We start from the raw sequence: 26,636 nt of genomic DNA, 5'->3' as shown, positions 1-26,636 counted from the left end.
TTTAGCAAAAACCGAGAGTGACTCAGTGGTTGATTCAGTTGACAGAAACTATGAAGAAATAAGCTTGTTTTTTTTTGGAAACCTTGTAAAGTTTTATTATTATTATTCAGACCTACTCATCTTGTCACCAGTTGAGTCAGTATTTTAAAACTACGATTAGCTTATTTTGGTTCATTCTTCAATTAGAGATCGATGTGTCACTGTAAACTAACCCAGAAAGTCCTGTTTTAATTGGATCTTGACAAATTTTCAGCTTCTAAAATGGTTAAAAACCTCCCTTTCTTAAGATACATATATCTATGGGCCAAATGCACTTTATGCCTAGATTTGCCTGACACCATTCAGCATAAATGAACTAGACATATTACCTTGTTGTTATAGTTTTTATTAACAGTACAGAGCATTATGATTCTGCACTCTCTGCAGGTCTGTAAGACAACAAAAGTCTTGGTGAAGTTGGACAGCTTATGGCTTTACTGATGTTAACACAACTTAGCTCAACACAACACAGCTCAATGACACTGCTCAAAGTTTTTCTCTGCTGGATCGAGAGGGAGAATGCTGCCTTATTTTAGGTGTAGAACTATTTATGAAGTCATTTGCATATTCATAAAAAACTTAGTTATACAGTATTCAGTTCCTTTGAAGTTTGGGTATGTTCCACTGAAATATGAATGCATTAAAAGAAAATCTGAGCCCTAGCTTCAGACTTTTTACTGATTTACACTCTTTTTTTTTTTAAATCCTCAAATTATAGCTTACCCATAATATAAGTTATTGGTTGAATAATGCATAGTGTATTTTTTTCCTATCTAGATTGAATTTGAACAAATGAAGAAAATAAATGAAGAAAGATATTATATAGAAAGAAACATAGATGTGTATGATTTCACAGTTTTATGTGCAGATGTAGCTTTGCCCTTAGCAGGTTAGTATACGAGTTTGCATGTGTGTGATTGAAGAACGTACATGAGTATAACAACAAGCCATTGCTTTTCAGAGCGCTTTCTCAGCAGATTCCAAACCGTTTACCCCCTCCCTCCTCCTTCCCTCTTTTTCACTGTGATGTTTGTGGTTTCTCTGGCTTCTAACACATGCTTATTACTGCCTTTCTATTACCCTCAGGGTTTGTGTTGTACATTCACAAAGCTATTTCCTTTTCTCCAATTTGACACAAAATCATAGTGACATTCAACAACCCTAAAAGACAATATTAAGATTGAAAGCCAGGTAAATAGAAGTATTTATGAGTAGCATAACTTCAATGAATTTAATATTTATGCACCTCTAGAAGCCTCTAAAAAGCATGATTTTTTGGGCCGTGAATCCTTTCAGAAGAACAGCCTCTTTGGAATTGCTTGCACAGACAGTGGCTGGTTACTGTGCCAGTTGTTGAGTCATATGAATGGTAGTCACAGCTGCTTAAGACAGTATTGAAAGACGCACAGATTCTCTGAGCAAAACATTTCTGAATTTTCATAAAATGATACGTGTTTTATATGGTTGCGAAGAGTTAATTGTTTGCATATCTTAGTATTTGGTTATTTAAGTGAGTGTAATAAAGAAGTAAACCAACCCATTTTCACAGTAGATAAATCTCTCATAACACCAAAAAAAAACACACCTACTGTAATGCATTCTATGTGCTTCCAATTTTAAAGGAGTATGACATATGTTAAGGTCCAGAGTGGTATGTTGATCTGTTAGAAAGCAAAATGATTATGTGAATTTTACAGCTCCAAAGGCATATTAAACACTGTTATTCTACTAACTTGGTTTAGGATTTGGTTTTTAAATATCTCTCTTTTTTTTTAAAAAAAAACCACTAACTTCTCCTAGATCTTTCAAGCTAACTCCAAACATGGTACACACCTTCAGACTGTTTTTACATAGTGTGCTATGTCTTTTATAACTGATCGGGCTTTTGCATAGCAGGCAATCAAAATTCACATGGACCAGCGGAATGCGCGTTAATTTAAATCACTTAATAAATTCAATTGTAAACAAACCCACAAAAGTCCTGTGGTCATCTTTAAGTTGCTCTCTCTCTCTCTCTCTCTCTCTCTCTCTGTATCTATCTGAAGGTTTATCTGACTATCTAATGTATGTGAAAGTATAACTTTAAAGTCAAACTGTGAACTTTCGGAAGTCTTTTTTAGGCTAATGTCAAAGTGTGTCTTGACAAACCTTACCTTGTTTGAAATTAAGTTGTGACCTTTGTGTTGTCTTTGCCTGTTATTTTAGTAGTTTTTAAGGATGAGTGGAATTTCAGCAAAACTAAGTATTTCAGGCTTAAGTATTATGTAATTAAATATTTATTGACTAATTCTTCAGTTAACCAAAAGTCACAAATTAGTGTTTTATTAGTTGTGTGTTTTGACTGTTCTTGCAGATGTAAGGAGAAGAGGTGTTTATTTCTGAGGGTTAATAACCCAAAGTCAGTCAAACATCATTCCATAAATAGACCATTCAGATGTTAGAGGTTGAGAAGGAGAAGGAGAAGTCAAAATATTGGTGCTGCTCACTTTTCCCAAATGTTTGCTGACAAAGAACTGCCATTTTAACACAATAAAACTAACATGTAGGACTGTTGATGTATCCCCCTGTCTGTTCTTGATGAATGTTTGAACATATTCAAGCTAGAAGACCATTAAAAACTAACATTTAAGAAATGTGTATTTAAATGACATTTACTGTAAACAGGTTTTCAGAGCATTTCAAGCTTCTGTGAATTTTTCTGAGCGAATCTAAACCCTGATGTCCTAAAATAGAGTGATGAACCCATATGGTGAATCACTGTTCTTTAACACAGGGATGAAATTCATGAGGGGGCCCAGTTCAGTGCTGACTGCTGTTTTTGATAGCTGTGTATTTAATTTTAACTAGTTTTTCTGTTTGCTTCTGTTACAGTTCTGGCTTCATTCGCCTTCAGCCCTGGTGAGCAGCACATTACTTACTGTGACTCTCAACACTTTGAACATACTATATAGGACCATAACATTTTAAACAAAAGTGTATGAAGTACATTACATGGACAACATCATTTCAAGTATACCCAAAGCTGATTGTAATTGAAAGTGCCATAACTATTTAAAATTCTATTTATTGGTAGTACTAAAACAACATATGGTTTGAAACGACAGCACTTCTCCATTTACTTGTGATCATGCTTGATAGTGTCTTTTGGTGTACAGTTAGACTTAATCTTTGTCTGGAAACTGGCTCTTTGTGTCTCAGCGTTAGGCCAAAACGATGGCAGTGGCGTGGTGGTGGCTATGTACAATATCAGCGCCCCCCAGGGATCTCGAGCAATATTGCAGTGTCATAGTCAGCGCATGGTGTGGACCCAAGACCGCCTAAAGGACCGCCAACGTGTAGTACACTGGGATCTCCTTCGTAGTGGCCCAGATTATGCAATGGAACGTGTAATAGACATGTTTTCTGCGGGAGACCAGCGCATCTACAATGGCTACAACCAGGGACGCATCAGTATGCCCAAGACTGCTTTCAAAAATGGCAACTTCTCATTAGTAATCAAAGGTGAGAGTTGCAACACAAACTAGAACTTAATAATAACACAAAAGCAAATACTGTAGCAGCATCAGTTTTTCAGAATTATTCACACTGATCCTTTTCTTTTATTTTTGGTGCCACCTAATTAAATTAAGACATGTTTTCTTTGCTTCTTTAAACAGATGTTGCAATGAGTGACAAAGGAATCTACTCCTGTAATTTACATCATCATTACTGCCACCTCTATGAGTCAATCAAAGTCCAGCTTAATGTCACCAAGTCAGGTTGGTAAATGCACTTCGACACGGTCAAATCGATCAAATTTGACTCCAATGTGCAACATTTCCCAGTACAGTCCCCCTATTCTCCCTATCATTTCCTGTCCTCCTTTCAATGTTCTATGTATAAGAAATGGCCTTAAATATAAAAATGGTTGGTAAATATACCTCCATGAGGTGACTTGTGCTATGCTTGGCTTTTAAACTGCCTCATGATTAAACTGTTCGAGCTCATGCCAAATAAGGAGCTAACTGCGAGTTAAAGAATGGGAGGAATGTGAGGATAAGGGTGGACAAACTTTTGCACTCCTCAATTCATTTCCATTCACCAAGATATTTAAATGATAACTCAATGCTATTTTATACCATAGTATTTCAATCCCTTGTTGTATGTTGCACCAAAAAATTGTTTAATATACTGCAGACAGTGCTTGAGAGATATAGAGTGGCCCCAAAAGGATTCGGACACAAGCCATATATAAATGCCATTGCATAACGTAACAAAATATCAAACCAAATAAATATTTTGTGGTAATCAACAATATGCCACAAATGCTGTCGGTTAAGCTTAACTTGTATTGAACCCGGAACAATGATACTTTATTCATTTGGAATCACGTAGAGCGCTGCATAATCATCCTGCTGTTTTTTTTTTTTCTCAGCACGCAAGGAGAGGCGGTTCTGGGACGGTCAGAAGGCTGTGTATGTAGTATTGGTGGGCAGCATGGTGGTTCTCCCTTGTGTTAACCGCCGGTCCATCTGGACAGAGGGTAACAGTCAGGAGGACCAACAGCAGGTTGTGCATTGGGACCGTCAACCTCCAGGGATCCGACATGACCGCGCCGATCGTCTCATCGACCTGTACGCCTCCGGCGAGAGACGTCACTACGGGCCACTGTTCGTTCAACGTAAGATGAATATTTCTGCCTCTGCATTCTCGCAAGGAGATTTCTCTCTCATCATATCAGAAATCCAGCTTCTAGATCAGGGTCTTTACTCCTGCCATCTCCACCATCACTACTGTGGTCTACACGAGAGACGCATCTTTCAGCTTACCGTGACACCTATGATCCCTCAGCAACCCACAGATGAACCACAATACCTTCCCAATGAAGACACAAGTAAGAGAAGCACCCAATTGTTCTTTATAAGAAAGTGATATTAACTACCAGTCATAAGTCTGGATAAACTTTTTTTATAATCACTATTTTCCACATTTTACTGAGAAATAAAATTAGTTGAAGTGTTAAAGGCAAATTAACCAATTTATTAAAAAACAATTCAATCTATTTTTCAAAGTAGCCTACGGTTGTATATTACAGCTTTGCCAACTCTGGACATTCTTTCAACCAATTTCATGAGATATTAAACCTGGAGTTCTAGTGTATGCTGGGCACTTGTTGGTTAATTTTCCTTAATTTCCATCCAGTCTAACTAAACCTTTAAAAAAGATGAATTCAAATTGTAGTTTGAAAATCATATGTAGGCAAGCTCAATTTAAATCTGAGTACAAACCGAATTTCAAGCATTTACATGTAAGCTTTTAAATCAAAAGGTTTTTATGATAATGAGAAACATAAATTCAGTCAAGTCTGTCCAAACCTTTGACTGGTGGCATGTAGAGATTTTGCCAAATTATCCCAAGCATAGTTGCTGCTCTCTTGAGTTCCTGTTTGTTGCTTTGGCTCAATATAACTTGTAAGCACCACAGATGCCAGTAAATATTTTGCTTGCAAATGCAGAGCATGTCTGCAGTTCATAAAGTGTACAATGCTTCAAAAATGGTTTACTGTAGACTTGGCAGGCAATTCACATGTTGCATGAGGCTGGATGTCAATGCAGACAACTAAAGTAGGTAGACGTATTTACCAGAATTCTAATCACTGACCCCAGTGGCCAATGCTGGATATGCTGATGTGGTAAAATGTCCACAGGATGGCACCAAAAGCGAGTTGTGTTCATAGACAAAAATGCAGTGGTTCAGTCAAAAGGAATGCATATTTTATTTACCCTACACCCTTACCCAAACTCCAGCAACGTTGGAGCTAACCTTGAGGGAGTGAAAATTTAATTTGAAAGCAAACATGTAACTTCTGTTTTGCATTCACCATGTGAATGTGATTACCCCCTGGTTTCCATGGGACCAGAACCGGAACAGCACAACACAATATTAGTAGCGCCATAGGGTAAAGTGAGCACATTCTAATTGATTGATGGGGATGCCACTTGTCAGTAATTTGACAGAATGGGGTCAATTTGAGGGTATATGATATTTGGAAGCAATATGTCGATTTCATGTGTGATCATGTTAAATTTGAAAGCCCAAGGCATGGGCGTTTGTAGTCCTCCTTATTTAATTTGTCTTTTTTCAATCCCTTTGGAAGTTTATGGGTTTGTCAAATGCCCGTATTTACAAGACAAAGAGGGAAGGGTTGGCACACATTACCGGTTTAGTTGAAACTTGTTTTACAGAACAATTTCGCACAATTCTAAAAATTACATGGTCAGCATATATTGAGCCAAACAAATAAAATAACTCCTGTACCACCATCTTGGAATGACAACTCCCTCCTATTTCTTATTTCTAAAATTAAGTGCATGAACACAAGCCAGTATGACCCAAAACATTATAGTCTATGGTTAAACTAAAATTCTTTACGTTGACATTCATTCATTTGACTCTGTGTTTCATGAGAATCAAACCCATGACCTCGGTGATTCTAACAGCTTGATCTACCAGTAGAGCAACCGGAACTCAGATTTAAATGTAAAGATCTTGTTACCCTGCTGTCTAGGTCACCACATTCAGTGCTTATTGAAATGCAGCTGTTCTTCTTTATAGCTTATTCTCCTTTTGCTTCATGCACATTTCTTTCCTATTTATCTTTTAATTTTTTTTCACTCACTTTCCACTGTCTCTCCCTCTTATTGACAGAACTCGCTTTCTCAGTTTGAGTTCTGCTCTGGTTCGGATCATTTGATAGCCCTTCTGAATGTTTTCCTTTGAAGTCCTGCCAAGCAGACAGGGGAAATGGAGGATAAGATAGTGAATATTTGCATAAGACAGAGGGAGGTAGGTGAAGAGAATTGGTAGATGGAAAGAAGTAAGGAAACAGAAGAGAGACAGAGAGGAACTGATAGGTTTTAATTATTTTTATAGACAAAGAGAGTTAAGGGAGGAAAAAATATTGTGTGTTTAGAGAAGGGTGGGGATTCTGCTTCAAAACCACTAATCAGAGAATGTGGGAAAGTCATTTAATATGGTTTTGAAATACTGCATTTGCTGGGCCCTAGACTACACAAACCTCAGTGGAATTTTTAAGAAAATTTGTACTTTCTGGGCTGCTGCACTCATTATTGACAATTAAATATTTCTGCGTGGCCATTGTTTTTATTTTTATGAAAAAACAAAATTACACCACAGTGACGCCACCACAGTGACTGCTCGAATCTCTGACTGTTTGGCAGAGATCTCTGCCTGGATTACGAAACATCATCTGCAACTTAACCCAGCAAAGACTGAGCTCCTCGTCTTTCCAGCCAACCCTTCTGTTGAACACAACATCACCATTCAGCTGGGTTCAACTACAATAACGCCTTCCAAAATGGTCAGAAATCTAGGGGTAACCATCGATAACTAACTCAATTTCACAGACCACATCTCAAAGACAGCATGATCATGTAGTTGTACACTCTACAATATCAGGAAAATAAGACCCTTCATCTCTGAACATGCCACACAACTTATTGTTCAGTCACTTGTCATAAGGCCTCCCTGGCTGCCGGTTGATGCACGTATCAAATTAAAGACTCTGATGCTGGCATACAGAACAGTCACTGGGTCTGCTCCAGTGTACCTAAAATCATTTCTGCATAGCTACGTTCCCACCAGAAGCCTGTGGTCGGCTAATGAGCGGGGACTTGTTATACCAACACAAAGAGGCACCAAAACACTTTCCTAGGCTTTCAGTTTCATTTTACCATGTTGGCAGAATGACCTTCCTAACTCCATCCATGAACCAGTCTCACTTTCTGTCTTAAAAAAATGGCTAAAAACATATTTTTCCATGAGCACTTAACCATGCACTCATAATATATATACTGTATATACACATGTATATATATATATTCTTGTTGCTCTCTAATCTGTCTTGGATAATACTATTCTGATGCTAGTGAAACTTTGTAATGCAGCACATTTCATACCACTGGCTCCTTAAGATGAATCGCTTATGATGTATTACTCCTCTTTTGTAAGTCACTTTGGATAAAAGAATCTGCCAAATGAATAAATGTAAACGTAAATGTAAATAAGTGAGCATACTGTACATCTGTAGTGACTGTTGTGTAATTTATTTATTTTTAATGTATATACACTGTAGTGTTCCGATTTGCAATGTCTGTCTTTCGTGGTCAATTGTGAGTGTTGGCACTCTATAGATATTCTGTGTTCAAGCATCAAACACAAAAGGAAATCTTAAACAGAATGTTAGTCTCACTCTCAGTCTCTTTTCACTTTCATCTTTTTTCCATACAACACAAGTGATAGAATAATAACTCACTCAGAATGATTTGCGACCCGGAAAATGGCCCATTTATTTGCACATGCTCTTTGCAGTAGGTTAGCTCCCCATTCACTGAAGGATTTATGCAGATCAGGCAACAGCACAAAATCGCTGCTAAATGCAATTTGCACATGCAATTCTGATCTTGCGGGCCAATTATAAGTGCTATATAGTGGAGGATGCAGCAGACAACTGATCTGACACTTTCTGCCAGGACTATACAGCATAACTGCACTACTGTAAGACAGACACTTGAATCATCTCTTCAAGTATCTCTTTTAAATATAATTTATTTTACCTGCTTTCAACAGGCAGTAATAGAATTTTGTAAACTGTGCCGTACAAATAGCATGGAATTTTGTGCAATCTATTATGAGTCTAATTTACATAGAAAGGATACATGTTTGCGCAGAAAGGAATGACAATAACGTCATTTAAATACTGAAGATGCAGTACAATTTCAAAAACAGTTAGTGAATAAGACACAGGTTTTTGTGCTGATATACCTTGCGCAAAAGTGGCGCAACATTTTAGTGTATTCTCCCCTTTGTGTTTTGCATTTTTTGTTTTACAATATGTATATATGCATCATACGAACTGGCTGACTGTTCATCTTAGCTTTCACTTGATCTCTTTTTACTATCGCTGCATCTCTTTGTGGTTTGACTTATTTTTCTGGCCATTTTTTCCCATTACTTGCTTTCTTTAATGATTTGTACTTCTTCTTGTGTAAATCCTCTCATCTTTTCTGTTTCTTTCTTTTTTTATACTTTCTGGCATTTTCTCTGTTTTTACCCTCTGTCTCTTCTGTAGTTTTTTGGGATAGTGTTTTATTTTATCTGCAGGAAAGGGGAAGTTTGCTTCATCTGTAAAGCATCTGGCCAGCTGTTGCTAGAGCAAGACCTTGAGCCATGAGGAGACTGTTTTAGATTTAGGTCAGCCCACCCTCAACATCTCCTCATTCCCCCTACAACCTTTATTCAACCCTTTCTTCTGCTATCCTAAATCTGTCAGAACTTTTCTCTGTCCTGTTTAAGCATGAAGAAGAAGACAACTGTTTGAATCCAGCACAACCATCACTGAAATAAATATTTGATTTCCTATTCTTAACTCTGTTTATCCTATTAAGGCCGATTTGTACTTCAGCGTCAAACCTTCTGCGTAGGCTACGCATAGCTACGGCGGTTACGGCATAGCCTACTCCGTAGCCTGACATGCACCTCTTCAAAAATGTGGCTACGCGTCACGTCGACTCAGACAACAACATCTGTGATTGGTCTACTTTATCCATAGACCACCTCCCAAGATGATAACAAGAAAATCCTACGTAGCGTCACATTTTATACAAGTTTATTTTAATACCTATGCAGCATATAACATTGTATTAGGACTTGTGACTATTAAATCAATTGCCTCAATAGTTTCATGTGTTTCATGAAATTACAAACGATAAAGAATATCTGTTTACTGCTTATAAACTCTAAAAGGTTTTTTTCTTCAGGCTTGATATTAACTTGATATTACTTGATATTAATTTGATATGTGAGTGAAATAATGTTTGGTATTCTACTCGTATATTAAATAATTGGCACAATTATCTCTTTTAGAGAAATAAACTCTTTTATGAAAAAAAGATTCTCTTTTAGAAGAGCTGTCGAGGCACCCAGGGGCAAACTGAGTGTGCAGAAAAGGAGAAAGCAGCCGATATGTGCCGTAGATCCAACAGCATCGCTCTGCAGAGGTGTGGAACAGAAGTGATCTCAGCTCGCTAATCGCACAACCGCTCTGCTCCGGGGAGGGACATGCAAATAATGTTTGCCAATTTTTCATTGGCCTTTTCTCAAGTTCAGAGGTAACTGAGGACTTCAAGAAGGTCCCCTAGTGTCACTTCATTCGACACAACGTCGAGTGAGCGACAGACGGGGAACTGAAATATCACATTGACATAAGTATTCAGACCCTTAACTCAGTACTTAGTTGAAGCACCTATGGCAGCGATTACAGCCTCAAGTCTTTTTGAGATGATGCGACAATTTTGCACTCTTGGATTTGCAGATTTTCTGCCATTCTTCTCTGCAGATCCTCTCAAGCTCTGTCAGGTTGGATGGGGACCGTTGGTGGACAGCCATTTTCAGAGCTCTCCAGAGATGTTCGATTGGGTTAAATTCTGTGCTCTGGCTGGGCCACTCAAGGACATTTACAGAGTTGACCCTAAGCCACTCTTGCATTGTCCTGTTTGGCCCATTATGAGGTCCTGAGCGCTCAACCAGATTTTCATTAAGAATATCTCTGTATTTTGCTGCATTAAGCTTTCCATCAACCCTGACCAGTCCCCCAGTCCATGCCGCTGAAAAACACCCCACAGCATGATGCTACAGCCACCATGCTTCACCATTGGGATGGTATAGCGCAATGATGAGTGGTGCCTGGTTTCCTCCAGACATGACGCTTGGAACTGAAGCCAAACAGTTCAATCGTTATTTCATCAGACCAGAGAGTCTTATTACTCACAGTCTGAGAGTCCTTTAGGTGCTTTTTTGTAAATTCCAAGTGAGCTTTCATGTGTCTTGCACTGAGGTGAGGATTCCATCTGGCCACTCTGCCATAAAGCAGAGATCGGTGGAGTGATGCAGTGATTGTTGTCCTTCTGCAAGTTTCCCCATCTCCACACATAATCTTTGGAGCTCAACCAGAAGTGACCTGCAGGTTCTTGGTCATCTCTCTTACCAAGGCCCTTCTCCCCAGATTGCTCAGTTTTGCCGGGAGGCCAGCTCTAGGAAGAGTTCTGGTTGTTCCAAACTTCTTCCATTTAAGAATTATGGAGGCCAATGTGCTCTTGGGAACCTTCAATATAGCCCAATTATTTGTAGCCTTCCACAGATCTGTGCCTTGACACAACCCTGTCTCTTAGCTCTGCAGGCAGTTCCTTTGACCTCATGGCTAGGTTTTTGCTCTGTATGCATTGAAAATATGCATTTTCACCTTTCCAAATCATGTCCAGTTAATTGAATTTGCCACAGGTGGAATCCATTCAAAGTGTAGAAACATCTCAAAGTTGATCCAGAGAAATGGGATGCACCTGAGCTAAATTTCAAGTGTCATAGCAAAATGTCTGAATACTTATGTCAATGTGATATTTCAGTTTTTCTTTTTAATAAAATTACAAAGTTCTCAAATTTTTTTTTTTTTTTTTGCTTTGAAATTATGGGGTATGGAGTTTGGTGTGATTTTTTTTTTTTAGCATAAGGTTGCAACATAACAAAATGTGAAAAAATTAAGGGGTCTGAATACTTTCTAAATGCACTGTATATGTATTGTAAAGTCTTTAAAATGACACTTTGTCATTTTGTATTATTTATTCAAGTAGTCATTTGACGATTTATCTGACAGCACAGCACGTAAAATGTATACAAAAATATTTATGTATTATTATTATTTAACCGACTTAAGAGCAAGTGTACAGTAATTTCCTCATTTATGTTCAGCCTGCAATGCAGGCAACATATATAGGCTAATAAATAATGTGTAGCCTACATTTCAACATGTTCAACATGTACTTTGTATTATTTGTTAATGCTAAAATAATTTAATAAATACTTTTGAATCCAGACATTACATTGCTTGCATTGCTTTTGTTTATTTATGAAACATTTAGTTAGCATTTTGGCTGTGTACTCACAGAATGACGCAGACACACCAACGCAGAACTATAAAAACAAACCAACGTGTTGGCCCCTACGCAGATGCTTGACGCTGAAGTATAAATCAGCCTTTAGAGTTCAGATTTTTTAAACCATCTGGTATCAATCATGTGATTGACTCACTCAAAGCTTTCCCGAGGATCTGGAAGATCAATGACTGTTCTCTAAGTTGCAAGGTTTGAGGATAGTGATGTTCTCCTAATGTCTTAAAAGCAGGACAGTCCAAGACTGTACAGTGTTCTCCCTTTGGAACACTTGTTCTGTATTATTTGGCCCATAAATGTCCTGATTTCCTCTCAAGCCCTGGAACTAAACCAGTTATGAATTATGAAATTAACCGTTAGTTTATATGTGGTAAGGTATGAAAATGCATATGTTATCAGTAAACTTAAAACGCTGTACATTAGATTGTAATGTCACTTTTGTCTTGGGATTTTTTCCGGGATGTGTGTGAATGCGAGTACAGATTCTATGAAAGCTCAGGCAGTGTGAGGATCTCTGTGTGAAAGGGGCTTTACTCAGACTGATCACACTTAATTCTGTAACAGTAGGTTGACATTTTTTCTGCTGAAATCTTGCTGAAATCTAGTTATAAATGATATAATACAGGAATCCATATTTTATTAACTCTACCCGATAACCCAAACCCCAAGTGGACAAGAGTAATGTTAGGCAAAACCATCTTTATATATCCTTTTGTTGAGAAGTGATTTTGTGGTTTACGTAAGGGATAATGTACAGTCAGTCGGTTGAAACCCAGGGTGATCGGGACCCCAAAGCGGAGGGGGTCTTGTATCACCCTGAACGAGTTTATTTTGTCAAAATGACCATCTGACTCCTCATTATTCAGCCTATTACAAACTTGCCAAATAAATAAATTCACATGAAAAATGTATTTGAGTTGAAATTATTTAATTAGCTTACTTGTAGAGATCGCACAGTGATCCGAGAAGCAGGAGAGATGGCTCGCAGAACCTGGATGAGAGCTCTAATACGTCTAAGTCCCCTGATTTGCGGTTGTTACAGAGCAATTTCTGACTGCTAGATGGCGCCATTGTCCAATCAGAATTGAGTATTCCAGAGAGCCATGTAAAAACACAAGTGAAAGGTCTAGAAAATGCATTCAAATTTTACATGTATGTAGTTGCTGTTTTAGCAAAAATGCTAGTCATCTAAAGCAATTTACAGTACACAAATTTTATTGGCTGTTTTATTGTAATGAGGATAAAACTGAGGTCATGGCTTTTGGCTCTTCATTATGTATCACCGTCATTGAAAATCAATTAGGTACTTTGGCTTTAACCATGCAAAATAGAGTTAAGAACTTGGGTGTCATCTTTGATTCTGACTTATTATTTGATAAGCAGATAAATGCTGTTGTTAAAGGAAGCTCCATTGCTAAATTACATAAACAGTTTCTCTCACAGAAGGACTTGGAAATAGTGATTCATGGTCTTATTACATCCCGGCTGGACTACTGCAATGCCTTATATGTGGTTCTGTCTCAATCTTCTTTAACACATCTGCAAGTAGTCCAAAATGCAGCAGCTAGACTTCTAACGGTTACCAAGAAAATAGAGCATATTACCCCTGTTCTCGCTTCCCTACATTGGCTTCCAGTTAGCTACAGAGTTAAATTAAAGGTTGTGCTGTATGTTTATAAGGCCTTGCATTGTTTAGCCCCTCAGTACATTGCTGATTTACTTCAACATTATCCTGCACCTAGGTCTCTTCGATCAGCAAATCAGTTACTCCTCTCTGTTCCTCGTTCCCGTTTGAAAACCAAAGGTGATCGGGCATTTGTGGTTGCGGCCCCCAGGTTGTGGAATGCACTCCCATTTGTTGTTAGGTCTTCTTCCTCATTGCCTATATTTAAATCTAGATTGAAGACACATTTTTTCCTCTTTAGCCTATAATGTTGTTTGAGAATTATAGGAGCTTTATGTGTAGGTTTTACAATGTTTTATTAATTTGTTCATTTGAACATTTTAGAAGTTCTATTTAATTCTGTTATTAATGTTTGTAAAAAAATAATACAGCACTTTGGTTACAATAGAGGGATGTATTGGAGTCTATAGGAAACTTAAAAAAAAAAAAATTGCAACCCAATTTACTCAGACTAAATAAACTGTGAATTCGGTAACATCTAAAATATGCTGCTAAAATCCCTGGTCTCTGCTTACCGAAATTCAAATCACTGTCCCCAGTGGCTGAAGCTGGATGTCTTGTTGAACGGATTAGCATGTGTGAACTCGCATTCTGTTTTAATATATAGTTTCCGGCTGTAATGTCCACAGATTGGTGTCAAAAGTGAGTTGTATTTGTAATTGTAAATGAGGCAACCATAATTGGAGTAAAAATACAATCTTAGCACTTCAGAATCCTGCTTACCATTGTTAATGTGATTACATTCTGGTTCCCACAGGATCAGAACCTGTGTCTCAGGGGTTCAATATTGCTAGAGGGAATTATATTCACACATGAATTGTTGCAAAAATGTGTGATGGAGTAATTTGACTGAATGGAGTTGATTTCAGGGTACATGAACTTTCGGAAGTAACATGTTGATTTCCCTTGTGATCCTGTTTTACTTTGTTGATGTGATGTATCTCCAAGATAAACAGAATATCAATTTAGAAAAATGTAGTGTGGGACTTGATTTTATCCATCAGTTGAAAAATATGAGGGATTGTTGACGTCAGCCAAAAGGAATGTTGTTTTTAGAGGCAGAGCAAATTGCAAAATGTTTATGAAATATGAGACATTTTAAGACAATGCAAAGATGTGATGTGCACAATAATAACCAGGAATGTGTATTAAGAAATACCAATATTATGGTTTGAAATTAAAAGTGGAAAGACTTCGTTTTACTTTTACCTCTGTAGGACATTCATGAGGACCATTGTCATGTACCTACAGCAATACCTCAGTGCTCTTTGGTTTGCCAGATTCAAATGAGCAAGTTCATATCAGAACAGCCATGGTTGACCTCTCCCTCCAAAGGAAATTAATTTTTTGGCCCTCCCACTGTCTAATTATTACAATGATAACAATATGATGGAAGAATATCTCTTTATCTCTATATAAACTTTATAAATGTTTTCCAGCCATTTGCGAGGTATAATCATAACAGGAGGGTGTTTATTCATTCAACACCATTCTTTCATCTTTCTTTTCTAAGAGCTATGATATAATATTTTGTCATCTCCTGTTGTTATGTTAGGTCATGAATATGTCTGTAGCGTAGATGAGGTGGCACAGTTTTGTCTTATTTCTTTCAGTTTTGGGATTAAATGTTCCTTTAAAAAGCAAAAGGGCAAAGCTACTTGCAGTTAAGTAAACCACATAGTACCTCCCTATTTCTCCCCATTCCTCTGACTGTTTCCACCCACTGTTTTTATTCAACTTCATGTTTTACGCCAGAAAAAAAAAAGCAGAGCAGATCTCATTCCGGTTCAAAAACATAAGGTAGTTGCCAGTCTTTTTTTGAATAAAATAAAAAATAAATAAACAAGTGCACAAACTCCACAGCTAAAAATAAAGCAGGAGATAATATGACACTCAGGTTAGTGCACTCTCTCACCTCCAACATCTGTTTAACCCCAACCATAGTCAAAGCTCCCACCACCACATCTGTAGTGCCTCATCAGTTCTACTGAGAGTCATGCCTTTACATGCTCACGCTTAAATTCCAGTGCCAGAGAGATTAGAAGTTAAAGATCAGGGAAAGAGGAAAGGCATGCTGTAGATATCTCCATGAATTTAGTTTCTATAATTATTTGGAAACTTTATTGGTTTTATAATAATTGAGAGCTCAAAAAACGTTTGGTTACGTATGTAACCTCCGTTCCCCGAGGGAGGGAACGACACGTTGTGTCGGAGAAGCGACACTAGGGGTCTCTCTTGAGCGCCGATATTCACCTCTGACCTATTGAAAAGGGCCAATGGGAGTTGGCAGTCAGTATTTGCATACCCCGCCCCCACATACGGGTACTTAAGCGGGGCAAATACGGAAGTTTAGTCAGGATTTTTCTGAGGAGCTGGAAATGGTCCGGTGGCTCGGTTCAGCGACATGGCGGAGGAAAGACACAAGGTGTCGTTCCCTCCCTCGGGGAACGGAGGTTACATACGTAACCAAACGTTCCCCTTCTGTCGCTCTCCACGTTGTGTCGGAGAAGCGACACTAGGGGACCCATTCCAATCTTGCCATGTGCTGAACCGTGTACGTGAACTGCCGATAGAGGCGGGCAGGGATTCATCCAGTGCCGCACATCGTCTGTACCTGGCTGCACATACCCTTCCCCAATGCCCCATAAGAACATCGGGATCCTTCTAGTTACCCTGAGAGGGGAACAAGGCGATGTTTGCCAACATGGGAACGGGCCAGCCTGGCTGGGCCTCTTTTCTCTCTATGTTTCTCGCATAGAGCAGTCACGGCCGGGCCCTTACACGCATATAGGGAAGGGGGTCTTACTCAGTTCCTCCGCTGAACCGCGGACCCGGAGGGCTGGGGAGGAATCGACCAGGGTCCCGACTCGGAGTGGGGCGCCCTGGGAAAAAAGGCGCACTACTTAATCTTGACGTCAGGAAAATGGCGTTGGGCGCAAGCGATCCACCCGGCCGGTCAGTCTACGTGTTACCGAGTTCTACGGGCTCGGACCTGACAAAACACGAGACGCAACCGACTCAACGCGGAGGTTGTAAAACCTCGCGAAGGTGTTGGGTGTTGCCCAACCCGCGGCTCTACAGATGTCTGCTAGGGAGGTGCCCTTGGCCAGTGCCCACGAGGATGCAACACCCCTTGTTGAGTGAGCTCGGACCCGCAAGGGTAGGGGCACGGCCTGGGTGTGATAAGCCAGTGTGATGGCGTCAACAACCCAGTGGGCGAGCCTCTGTTTGGAGATGGCATTCCCTTTCTGCCGTCCCCCAAAGCAGACAAAGAGCTGCTCAGAGCGTCTGGTGCTCTGTGTGCGGTCCAGGTAAATGCGCAGGGCGCGCACTGGACATAGCAATGAAAGGGCTGGGTCTGCCTCCTCCCGGGGCAGCGCTTGCAGGTTCACTACCTGATCTCGGAATGGTGTGGTAGGAACCTTGGGCACATAGCCCGGTCGCGGTCTTAGGATCACAGACGTATCCGCCGGACCGAACTCCAGGCAAGTGTCGCTGACAGAGAACGCTTGCAGGTCCCCGACCCTCTTGATAGAGGCGAGCGCGATCAGCAGGGCCATCTTAAGAGAGAGGGCCCTGAGTCCAATTGATTCAAGCAGCTCGAAGGGGGGTCTCTGGAGTCCTGCCAAGACTACCGGCCTGGCCGGGAGGGATTCAACCTCCAGGCGCCTCTCAGGAACCTGAGGATCAGGTCATGATTACCCAAAGACTTGCCGTCTACAGGATCGTGGTGGGCGGCAATGGCGGCAACATACACCTTGAGGGTGGACAGGGACAGCCTCCTGTCCAGCCTCTCCTGTAGGAACAGGAGCACTGACTTGATCGCGCATCTCTGCGGGTCTTCAGTTCGGGAAGAACACCAATCTGCGAACAAGCGCCAAGTTAGGGCGTAAAGGTGCCTGGTAGAGGGGGCTCTGGCTTGGTTGATTGTATTCACAACGGTCGCCGGTAAGCCGGCTAGCTCTTCCGCATCCCGTCCAGGGACCAGACGTGGAGGTTCCAGAGGTCTGGGCGCGGGTGCCAGAGCGTGCCCCGTCCCTGAGAGAGGAGGTCCTTTCTCAGGGGAATTTGCCAGGGAGGAGCTGTTGCGAGAAGTCTGAGTTCCGAGAACCAAGTCCGAGTGGGCCAGTAGGGGGCCACTAACGTGACTCGCTCCTCGTCCTCCCTGACCTTGCACAGCACCGGTGCAAGAAGGCTCACTGGGGGAAATGCGTACTTGCGCAGCCCCGAGGGCCAGCTGTGTGCCAGCGCGTCTGTCCTGAGGGGAGCCTCTGTTAGGGCATACCAGAGCGGGCAGTGGGAGGTTTCCTGGGCGGCAAACAGGTCTACTTGGGCCTTGCCAAACCGTTCCCAAATCAGCTGGACCGACTGGGGGTGAAGCCTCCACTCCCCGAACTAACGGGAGGAACTTCCTGAGGGCGAGACGGACGGTCAGCAACTCCAGGCAGTTGACGTGCCAACGCAGCGGGGCTCCTTTCCAATGGCCCCCCACCCGGACCGGGAGACGTCTTTTGTGACCAGAACGCGTCGGGACACCTGCTGCAGGGGCACTCCTGCCCGTAAAAAGCAGAGGTCTGTCCAGGGTCGGAGTGTTTTGAGGCAGGCGGGGGTGATCCTTACCCGATGCGTGCCGCGGTGCCATGCTTGTCTCGGGACTCGAGTCTGGAGCCAGTGCTGGAGTGGTCTCATATGCATCAACCCAGCGGCGTGCCCACCGCGGAGGACGCCATATGCCCCAGGAGCCTCTGGAAAAGTTTTAGAGGGACCACCGTGCCTGGCTTGAAGGAAGTGAGGCAGTCCAGCACCGACTGAGCACGCTCGCTCGTGAGACGTGCTGTCATTGAGACTGAGTCTAACTCCAACCCGAGAAAAGAGATGCTCTGAACCGGAGTGAGCTTGCTCTTTTCCCAGTTGACCTGAAGCCCCAAGCGGCTGAGGTGCCGGAGCACCTGGTCTCTGTGTGTGCATAGTAACTCTCGAGAGTGTGCTAGGATGAGCCAGTCATCGAGGTAGTTGAGAATGCGGATGCCGGCTACTCGTAGCGGGGCAAGGGCCGCCTCTGCAAACTTCGTGAAGGCGTGAGGGGACAGAGACAGGCCGAAGGGGAGGACTTTGTACTGAAACGCCTGGCCGTGGAATGCGAACCGTAAGAAGGGTCGGTGTCATGGCAGAATTGAGACGTGGAAGTACGCGTCCTTCAGGTCTACCGCTGCGAACCAATCTAGATGCTGAATGCCAGCCAGAATATTTCTCTGCGTGAGCATTTTGAACGGGAGTTTTAACAAGGCCCGATTGAAAAGTTGCAGGTCCAGGATTGGTCGTAAGCCGCCGCCTTTCTTGGGTACAATGAAGTAAGGGCTGTAGAAACCCTTCCTCATTTCGGTTGGAGGGACGGGCGCTACCGCGCCCTTGGCTAAGAGGGTCGCGATTTCCATGCGCAGGGAACTGGCATGCTTGCCGTGTACTGCAGAAAAGCGGACGTCCCTGAAGGGGGGCGGGAGCCGGGCAAACTGAATTGCGTAACCGAGTCGAATGGTCTGGTGCAGCCAGCGTGATGCGTTGGGAAGCGAAAGCCACGCTTCCCAGCTCTGCGCTAGGGGCACCAAAGGGACGAGTATTTTGGACGTACCCGGCAGGGCCTCGCAGTGGGGCAGAACAGGTAATGCAGCGTCGGGCGGCTTCGTCGCGGCCTGAGGCTGAGGTGTTGAGAATAGACTCAAAGCACTTACCTTGCTCCACGCACCTGGCAGGGGGCGGGTTCGTGACTGAGGAGGAGGTCTGATGCTGGCGTCCTCTGGACTCGTCTGAACCGGCCAGCCGGGGGACAGTCGTGGGCAGGCGGAAGGCGGGATCGCCGCGTCCGGTGTACCGGGACTGTCGTAATCTGAAAGCAGATTGCCGTGAGAACGGCATTTGCGGGCCAGGTGACCCAGAGGCAAAGGAAATAGCTCTTATTGAGAATGTGGGTAACACAGCCCCCATCAGGGGGTGTGGCAAATGAAAAAACAAAGGATTCTCCTCCCCGGCCCTCCACCGGGGGATGGAGCGGTCTTACCACCTCCCGGAGCTAAGGTCTTCGGCTCTGGGTCGGCTGTCTCAGGAACGCTTGGGAGCATTCCGGGTCCTAGAGGGGGTTCGTGAGACAGGGGGCGTGCGCCGCCTGCGGGGTGCTCGACGCTGGGGCTGAGAGCTGGGCCCAGGTTGAGGCGAAGCAGGAGCTGGTTTCTTTGCAGGGGGACGCCCTCGGCGGGCAGATGGGGCAGGGCCAGTAGGGGCAGGTCTGCGGCGGGGCATGATGCTTGAGAGATGGCCTTCGTCTGCTTCTTCACCGCGGAGAACTGTTGGGCGAAGTCCTCGACGGTGTCGCCGAAAAGACCAGTCTGAGAGACAGGTGCGTCCAGGAGGCGGTTCTTGTCGGCCTCACGCATCTCGACCAGATTGAGCCAAAGATGCCGTTCCTGGACCACTAAGGTGGCCATCGCCTGTCCAAGTGCCTGCGCTGTGGCCTTCGTCGCTCTCAGGGCGAGGTCAGTCGCTGAGCGCAGTTCCTGCAGCACATCAGGATCAGGTCCACCCCCGTGCATGTTTCTGAGTGCTTTGGCCTGGTGGACTTGCAGGAGGGCCATCACATGCAGGGTGGAGGCAGCGTGTCCAGCACCACTGTAGGCCTTCACGTTGAGTGAGGATGTTGTCCTACAGGGCTTGGATGGGAGTACGGGGCGGCCACGCCAGGAGGTAGGGCTACCGGGGCATAGATGGTACGCAACTGCCCTATCGACCTGGGGAATCGCCCCGTATCCGTGGCGCTCTTCGCCGTCGAGGGTGGTGAGAGTGGAGCGGGTGGCACCTAGACAGGCGGAGAGCGGGCTCTCCACGTAGACGCCAGCTCGTCATGCACCTCCGGAAAGCGGGACCGGGGATGCGAGGCCGCGAACGGCGCGCTGCCCCCAGGAACCAGTCATCCAACCGTGAAGGCTGTGGGGAGGATGGAGGGTTCCAATCCAACCCCACGCTTACGGGCGCCCGGAAAGCATGTCAGACATCTGAGCTGCCGGCCTCAGCCTGGGCCTGCTGGCCCGAGGCGGCAGTCCAGGGGAGTCCTCGGCATCAGACATCACATTCTTCGATGCAGTGGCGAAGCTCATCTGCTTCGGGCTCGGAGGATAGACAGCCGGGCCGTGAGGCGAAGCCGCTATCGCCGCTGAAGCGTGGACGGGACCAGCGAGCGTGTCGGGAACGGGAGGTTCGCTGGGGCTACCCGGCGAAACTGCACCCGCTGCCTCCCCAAATCGCCTCCAGCGCCAACCGCATCATCCTCAATCCCTTGGGAAGAAGGAGCAATGCGGGTGTAGCTGGGGTGGCTTGCTTTCTGTTGAAAGCAATCCGCGACCGCAGCGTGGTCATGGTCATGTTCTAGCAGTGAGAATATGAACCATCCACAAACGCCGCCTCGGTGTGATCGCGCCCAAACACACGAGACAGCGCTTGTGGCCGCCTGAAGCGGAGAGCACTCTACCAGCATCCAGGAACAACACAGGGGCGGAAGGGCATCTTGAAAAAGACGCGTTCTGAAAAGAACGTTCAACGCCGCTGTGTTTTGCTCTTTTAGAGAAATTACTCTTTTAATAGGAATTTACTCTTTTAATACACAGTGTGTGTGTGTGTCTGCGCTGTCGAAGTACTCAGGGGCAACAAAGCACACCGTGCAATGTAAAGGAGAAAGCCGCTGTTGTGCGCCGTCAAGATCCAACAGCATGCAGATCGTCAGAGGAAACAGGAACGTTTTAATATGGTGTGTAACTCGCAGCAAACTGCAGACAGACCATCGGCTCCGAAGAAATTTTCTGACTAAACTTACGTATTTGCCCCGCTTAAGTACCCGTATGCGGGGGCGGGGTATGCAAATACTGACTGCCAACTCCCATTGGCCCTTTTCAATAGGTCAGAGGTGAATATCGGCGCTCAAGAGAGACCCCTAGTGTCGCTTCTCCGACACAACGTGGAGAGAGCGACAGAAGGGGAACTTATATTTGTTTAATTTTATCTTTGAGGATTTTTATCAAAGGTTTCTTTTTTGTAAGTATGTTTTTATTGGAGCAACAGCATTTCAAATTAAAGGGATAGTTCACCTAAAAAATTATATTCTGTCTTTATTATATCAGTTAATATTAATAGTCTGTTTTATTTCACCCTCATGTTGTTCCAAATCGGTATGGGTTTCTTTCTTCTGTGGAACACAAAAGTAGATGTCCTCAGTCACCATTCATCTTTATTATATGGAAAACAGATGCAATGAAAGTAAATGGTGACTGAGGATCTGCTTTTCCTTTTAAAAATCTCCTTTTGGATTTTAAGAAATAAAGTATTAAAGCATTTAAGGGTTAAAAAAAATGCCAGTAACAGTTGACTTCACCATTGTTGTTTTTATTTTTACAGAAGTATTTGAAAACAGATTTTGTATTAGCTTAAAGCTTCCTCTGATGGGCATTGACTAAAATAAAAAAAAGAACGGGATCAAGTTTAAGGGCAAAAGTCCTCAATACATATTCTTGATCATCTTTTTCTGTAGAGACCAACATAGTGGAAGTGCCACCACACGTCATCAACTTCATCTTGCCTGAACACAGAAGTCACTTCCTGCAACAGCTAGGCTACATCCTGGCCACTCTTCTTCTCCTGGCCCTGGTTGTGTTGGCTATCATTCTCCTCACACGCCACTGGAAAAGACAAGGTTTTTTATTCTGTTCCTCCATTAGTAAAACTGTATACAGTTATGTGTCCAAATTCACAATTTATTTGCATTAAAATGTAAGTAACTTTTGTGAAAATGGTTTATTATGCTTTAAAGTTGCAAGTGTCTTTCAACCACATACATGTCACATTTTATTTGACATTTGTGACATTGTATGCATAAGTATTATTTATGCTCTACTTAATTCCATCTTTAAAGCTAACTAATTTGTATTGTTTAAATGTAGGCGAAGAGTTTGATCCGCGGAAAGTCGAAAGCCCACCTCTGCCAACGGTGAACTATGTGTGAGTAGTGTTGTCACAGTTCCAAAATTTCAGTAGTTGGTACAGATTTCAGTATAATTTCACGATTCTTGATACCAGTTACGATACCACAGAAAAAATAGGTAATATATGCTATTGAACACACTCTTTTAGCCTATTAAAATATAACATTTCAAGTTTTTTAAGTAGGAGCCTATGAATCAGTTTTAAATATTATATTTGTTTTTTCAGAAATTCCACATTTTCATTTTTTTTCTGAATTCCATGTTTCAAAGTTGAATTCAATTTCATCATCAAAATTTTGTTTAATCAAATGGATCCAATATTTCTTATTATAAGGTCTTATTTTTGTCAAATAAAGTGCTGCACAACAGAGCATCACATTACAAATGAAAACATTGAAAACCTCTATTCAGTACAACAGCACGCTTGCTTGTGACATAAAAGTAATAATAAAATAAATTTGACTAAAGACTAGTAATATATTTCTATCACAATTTCTTTAATTTAAATTGTTGAACTTTTATTTTGAAACAAACTTTTATTTTGACGTTAAAGCTTTTCCAGTTCTGTGTTTGTGACTAGTAATGGGAAGTCCGACTCATTTCTGTGAACTCAATTCCGTTTCAATGAACCGAATTAAAAAAGTGATTTTACATCATCACGTAATGAAGTCACTAGTACATAATTCTAACATCCCAGTGTCACGGTATTCACGCTGAAACATTCAAATAAAGCCATCTGTGAATGCATAATGCTGATTATTACCTTTTATACAATTATGTTACATTAATATGGGTGTTTATTGCCATCAGTGTTTTATTATGTGATCCTGCATGCCAAATAGCCTATGACTGACAAATATTGATTAGATCTTGGCTAGGTTTCCTACATTAAAATTTGGCACCTAAAGCACCCAATACAGACGTGGATATGTTCTACGTGTCTAAAGCATATAAAGAGAATAAACCAGTCTTAATCAACTCACCAGAAACCCTGATTCAGCTTATAACAACTTAAAATATAATCTGCATGCACAATAAACAATAGTACACTCACTCACGTCTCTATGGTGTGTGTGTGCATGAGCAACAGGTAGCTTGCTGCAGTTCACTTAACGGCCACAGGTGTTATTAATAACAAGGGTTTCTGAACCTGAAGTAACTCTTAGTAACTCGTAAGAGCCACCTTGAACTCAGTCTCAGAGCTACTGGTCATGTGCATTTAGCGTCGTTTTAGTATGTTTTTGCTGATACATATGTTCATATTTCTTTAAAATGTCAATCACAGTTTGTTACGCAATTCATTAAGTCTAATTAAAAATACAAACACAACTAAAAAATGAATATATTACTAATGATTTGTATTAGTAACATCATCATTAGTAAAAAATGCCTACTTAATTCTAGGGCTTTCATTTGCAAACATTTTTTAATAATTAAAAAAATAGCACAGAAACAAACATCTGTAGGTTTATACTTGTTTTTTTTTTTCAGCTACTGCCATTAACATCTCAACACATAGTTTGATTCTGTTCGATTTTGTGAACCGGCTCAACTTCGGTTACTTGCTGAAAATTGGCTCAAAAGAACGATTCGCTCAAGAATCGAACATCAATATTTGTGGTGGTAGCACTCATAAGCGTGGCAGCATTTGAATGCAGCCGTGTGTCAGTCAGACATCACACCGGTACTGAATTAAGTCTGGTGTCTTTACATCTTTTACATTGTTTTATTACTGACTTCATTATGTGTGTATCAACGCATCATATATTCATTTTAAAGGTGAAGTGTCAATTTTTGGTGTTTTCACACAGGTTTCCACAAACACACCCCCTGTATGGTATTGGTTTAATCAACAGAAAGTCCAACCCCAAAGGCATGCTATTGGTTAAACCAATGTTTTTAAAGTGCCACAGAGTTAACATGTGTTGGGAATGGCTTACTTATACTTATCTCTGAATATTAGATTGGGATAGGAGAAAGTATTTTGAAGGAATATTCTGGGTTCAATTCTGGGTTTCCTCTTGTCCCTCCTTTTCTTTAATAAAAGCAAATATCTGCATTGCAGTGAGGCACTTACAGTACAATGGAAGTGAATGGGGCCAATCTGTAAACGTTAAAATAATCACTGTTTCAAAAGTATAGCCACAAGGCCTAGAACAAGTAACAAGTTACAGCTCAAATAATAACCACGTTTTTACAGACGAATTAATGCAAGTGCTTTTTTACTATTATAAGCATCACATTTCTGCCTTTAAACACTCCAAAAATAGGTCCAATATACTTCCATTGTAAGTAACTATTGAACACTAAATATTCCTTCAACATAAAAAAAATGACATGACCTTTGAGCATCAACTGCCTGTATCATGCAACTAGGGGCCACGCATCATGTGTGAAGAAAGAATGTGATCGAAGCATCCCAGAGATGAAGTCAAGCAACCAGGAGGAGACAGAGTTGGGTGAGTTTACATCATACTGTATTTCCTCCCAGCAGTGTGTGTAGAATAGACTTGGACAAATCTGATTCTGTTCTGTTTCCTCTAGGCTACAAGAACAATCTTCTGAAAGAAGCAGAAATGTCCAAACCGTGCTCCCCAAAAGCCATTGATCTGGACAGAGGTAACTAAGCTTTTCAGAAAAATTGGTTTGTTTGATTCCTTACCTGACTTCTTGTAAAAACTATTATGTGACTTAACTAGCCCTTCTCTCTAATCTCTTTCTCTCTGCAGAGATAGAGAAGCTGTCTTGGAAATAAGAAGCACCTTGCCACTGGCTGGTTCAGGGGCAAATTTGTAAAAGAAGAATCGAAGAGAAGAAGAATAAAAAGAATTGAATTAAGATGGGTGAAAATATGGCAAGGACATGAGAGAAAAGAATGGAAGAGAAGTATGGTTGTACAATTTTTTTTCTAATTCAAGATTAGCCATCTTTTTTGGCCTTTTGACCAGTGACTGATTGATTGACAGTACACAGCAGAGTCAGTATTTTGGACAACAGATAAAGCAGACTAATGAAATATGCACTTGTGTACATTTCAAAGCACTATAGCAACAAGACAAATGCTTAAAAATGAAATAAATTTGTGATATGATTTTTGTTTCGCCAAATGCTGCCACACACTCTATGAGTGGGAAGTAAATACACCCAGAACTACAGTATGTGTTTTTTATATTGATGTGAGGTTTGGGGTATGTGTTACATAAATAAATGATTAGCTGAAAAAACATTTGCAGGATGAACCTTCTTACCCATCAAGCACATGTGGAATCAATATATATAAAAAAATATTTTGTTGTTAAATATTGCATTAACTTGAGTGCCTTGAGTGTTATTTTAGTAACAGTATTTTACCCTTTAATATTATGCTTATGTTTTATACACTGTGTAACACTCATGATTCAAATTATATCTCTCTCAACATTTAGGCAATAACGTTATTTCATGCCCAAGTGTAATTGAAATATTCAGTTGCATGGTCACATTATTGCCAAAGCTATTGCTACTGCTACATCACCAAATGCATTTGTAATGTTCATGTTTGTGATTGTTCAGAAGTTTTTGAACTTCTGAAAAGTTTAAGCTGTTTATTAAAGCTACAAATAATAAATGTAATATCTCTCATGAAGGCACCTGATTACATTTACTGTATTACATGAGCAGCATGATGTACTGTATGACAAGGACCTTTTTGTCTTTAAAGGAATAATTCACACAAATATACTCACCCTCATGCCATCCCAGATGTGTATGACTTTCTTTCTTCTGCTGAACACAAATTAAGATTTTCAGAAGAATTTCTCAGCTTTGGTCCAAACAATGCAAGTGAATGGGTGCCAAACATTTGAAGTTCAGCAGATGAAAGAAAGTCATACACATCTGGGATGGCATGAG

General features: G+C 41.7%; 1 protein-coding gene across 1 annotated transcript in view; it reads left to right on the top strand.

The window, feature by feature from the left end:
* Positions 1-26,366, top strand: part of LOC127633066 (matrix remodeling-associated protein 8-like) — a 34,046-nt gene extending 7,680 nt beyond the window's left edge. Inside the window, exons 2-10 of the mRNA XM_052111936.1 lie at positions 2,911-2,937; positions 3,238-3,540; positions 3,696-3,797; positions 4,454-4,912; positions 22,295-22,456; positions 22,704-22,761; positions 25,122-25,204; positions 25,290-25,364; positions 25,475-26,366. Coding sequence (XP_051967896.1) covers positions 2,911-2,937; positions 3,238-3,540; positions 3,696-3,797; positions 4,454-4,912; positions 22,295-22,456; positions 22,704-22,761; positions 25,122-25,204; positions 25,290-25,364; positions 25,475-25,500 — 1,295 coding nt within the window. The 3' untranslated portion in view covers positions 25,501-26,366. The remainder of the gene's footprint in view (positions 1-2,910; positions 2,938-3,237; positions 3,541-3,695; positions 3,798-4,453; positions 4,913-22,294; positions 22,457-22,703; positions 22,762-25,121; positions 25,205-25,289; positions 25,365-25,474) is intronic.
* Positions 26,367-26,636: the final 270 nt, after the last annotated feature.

Source organism: Xyrauchen texanus, chromosome 39, assembly GCF_025860055.1.
Source record: "Xyrauchen texanus isolate HMW12.3.18 chromosome 39, RBS_HiC_50CHRs, whole genome shotgun sequence".
Classification (NCBI taxonomy): Eukaryota; Metazoa; Chordata; class Actinopteri; order Cypriniformes; family Catostomidae; genus Xyrauchen; species Xyrauchen texanus.
The sequence above is the reverse complement of the archived record's forward strand: the minus strand, read 5'-3'. Positions and strand labels throughout refer to the sequence as shown.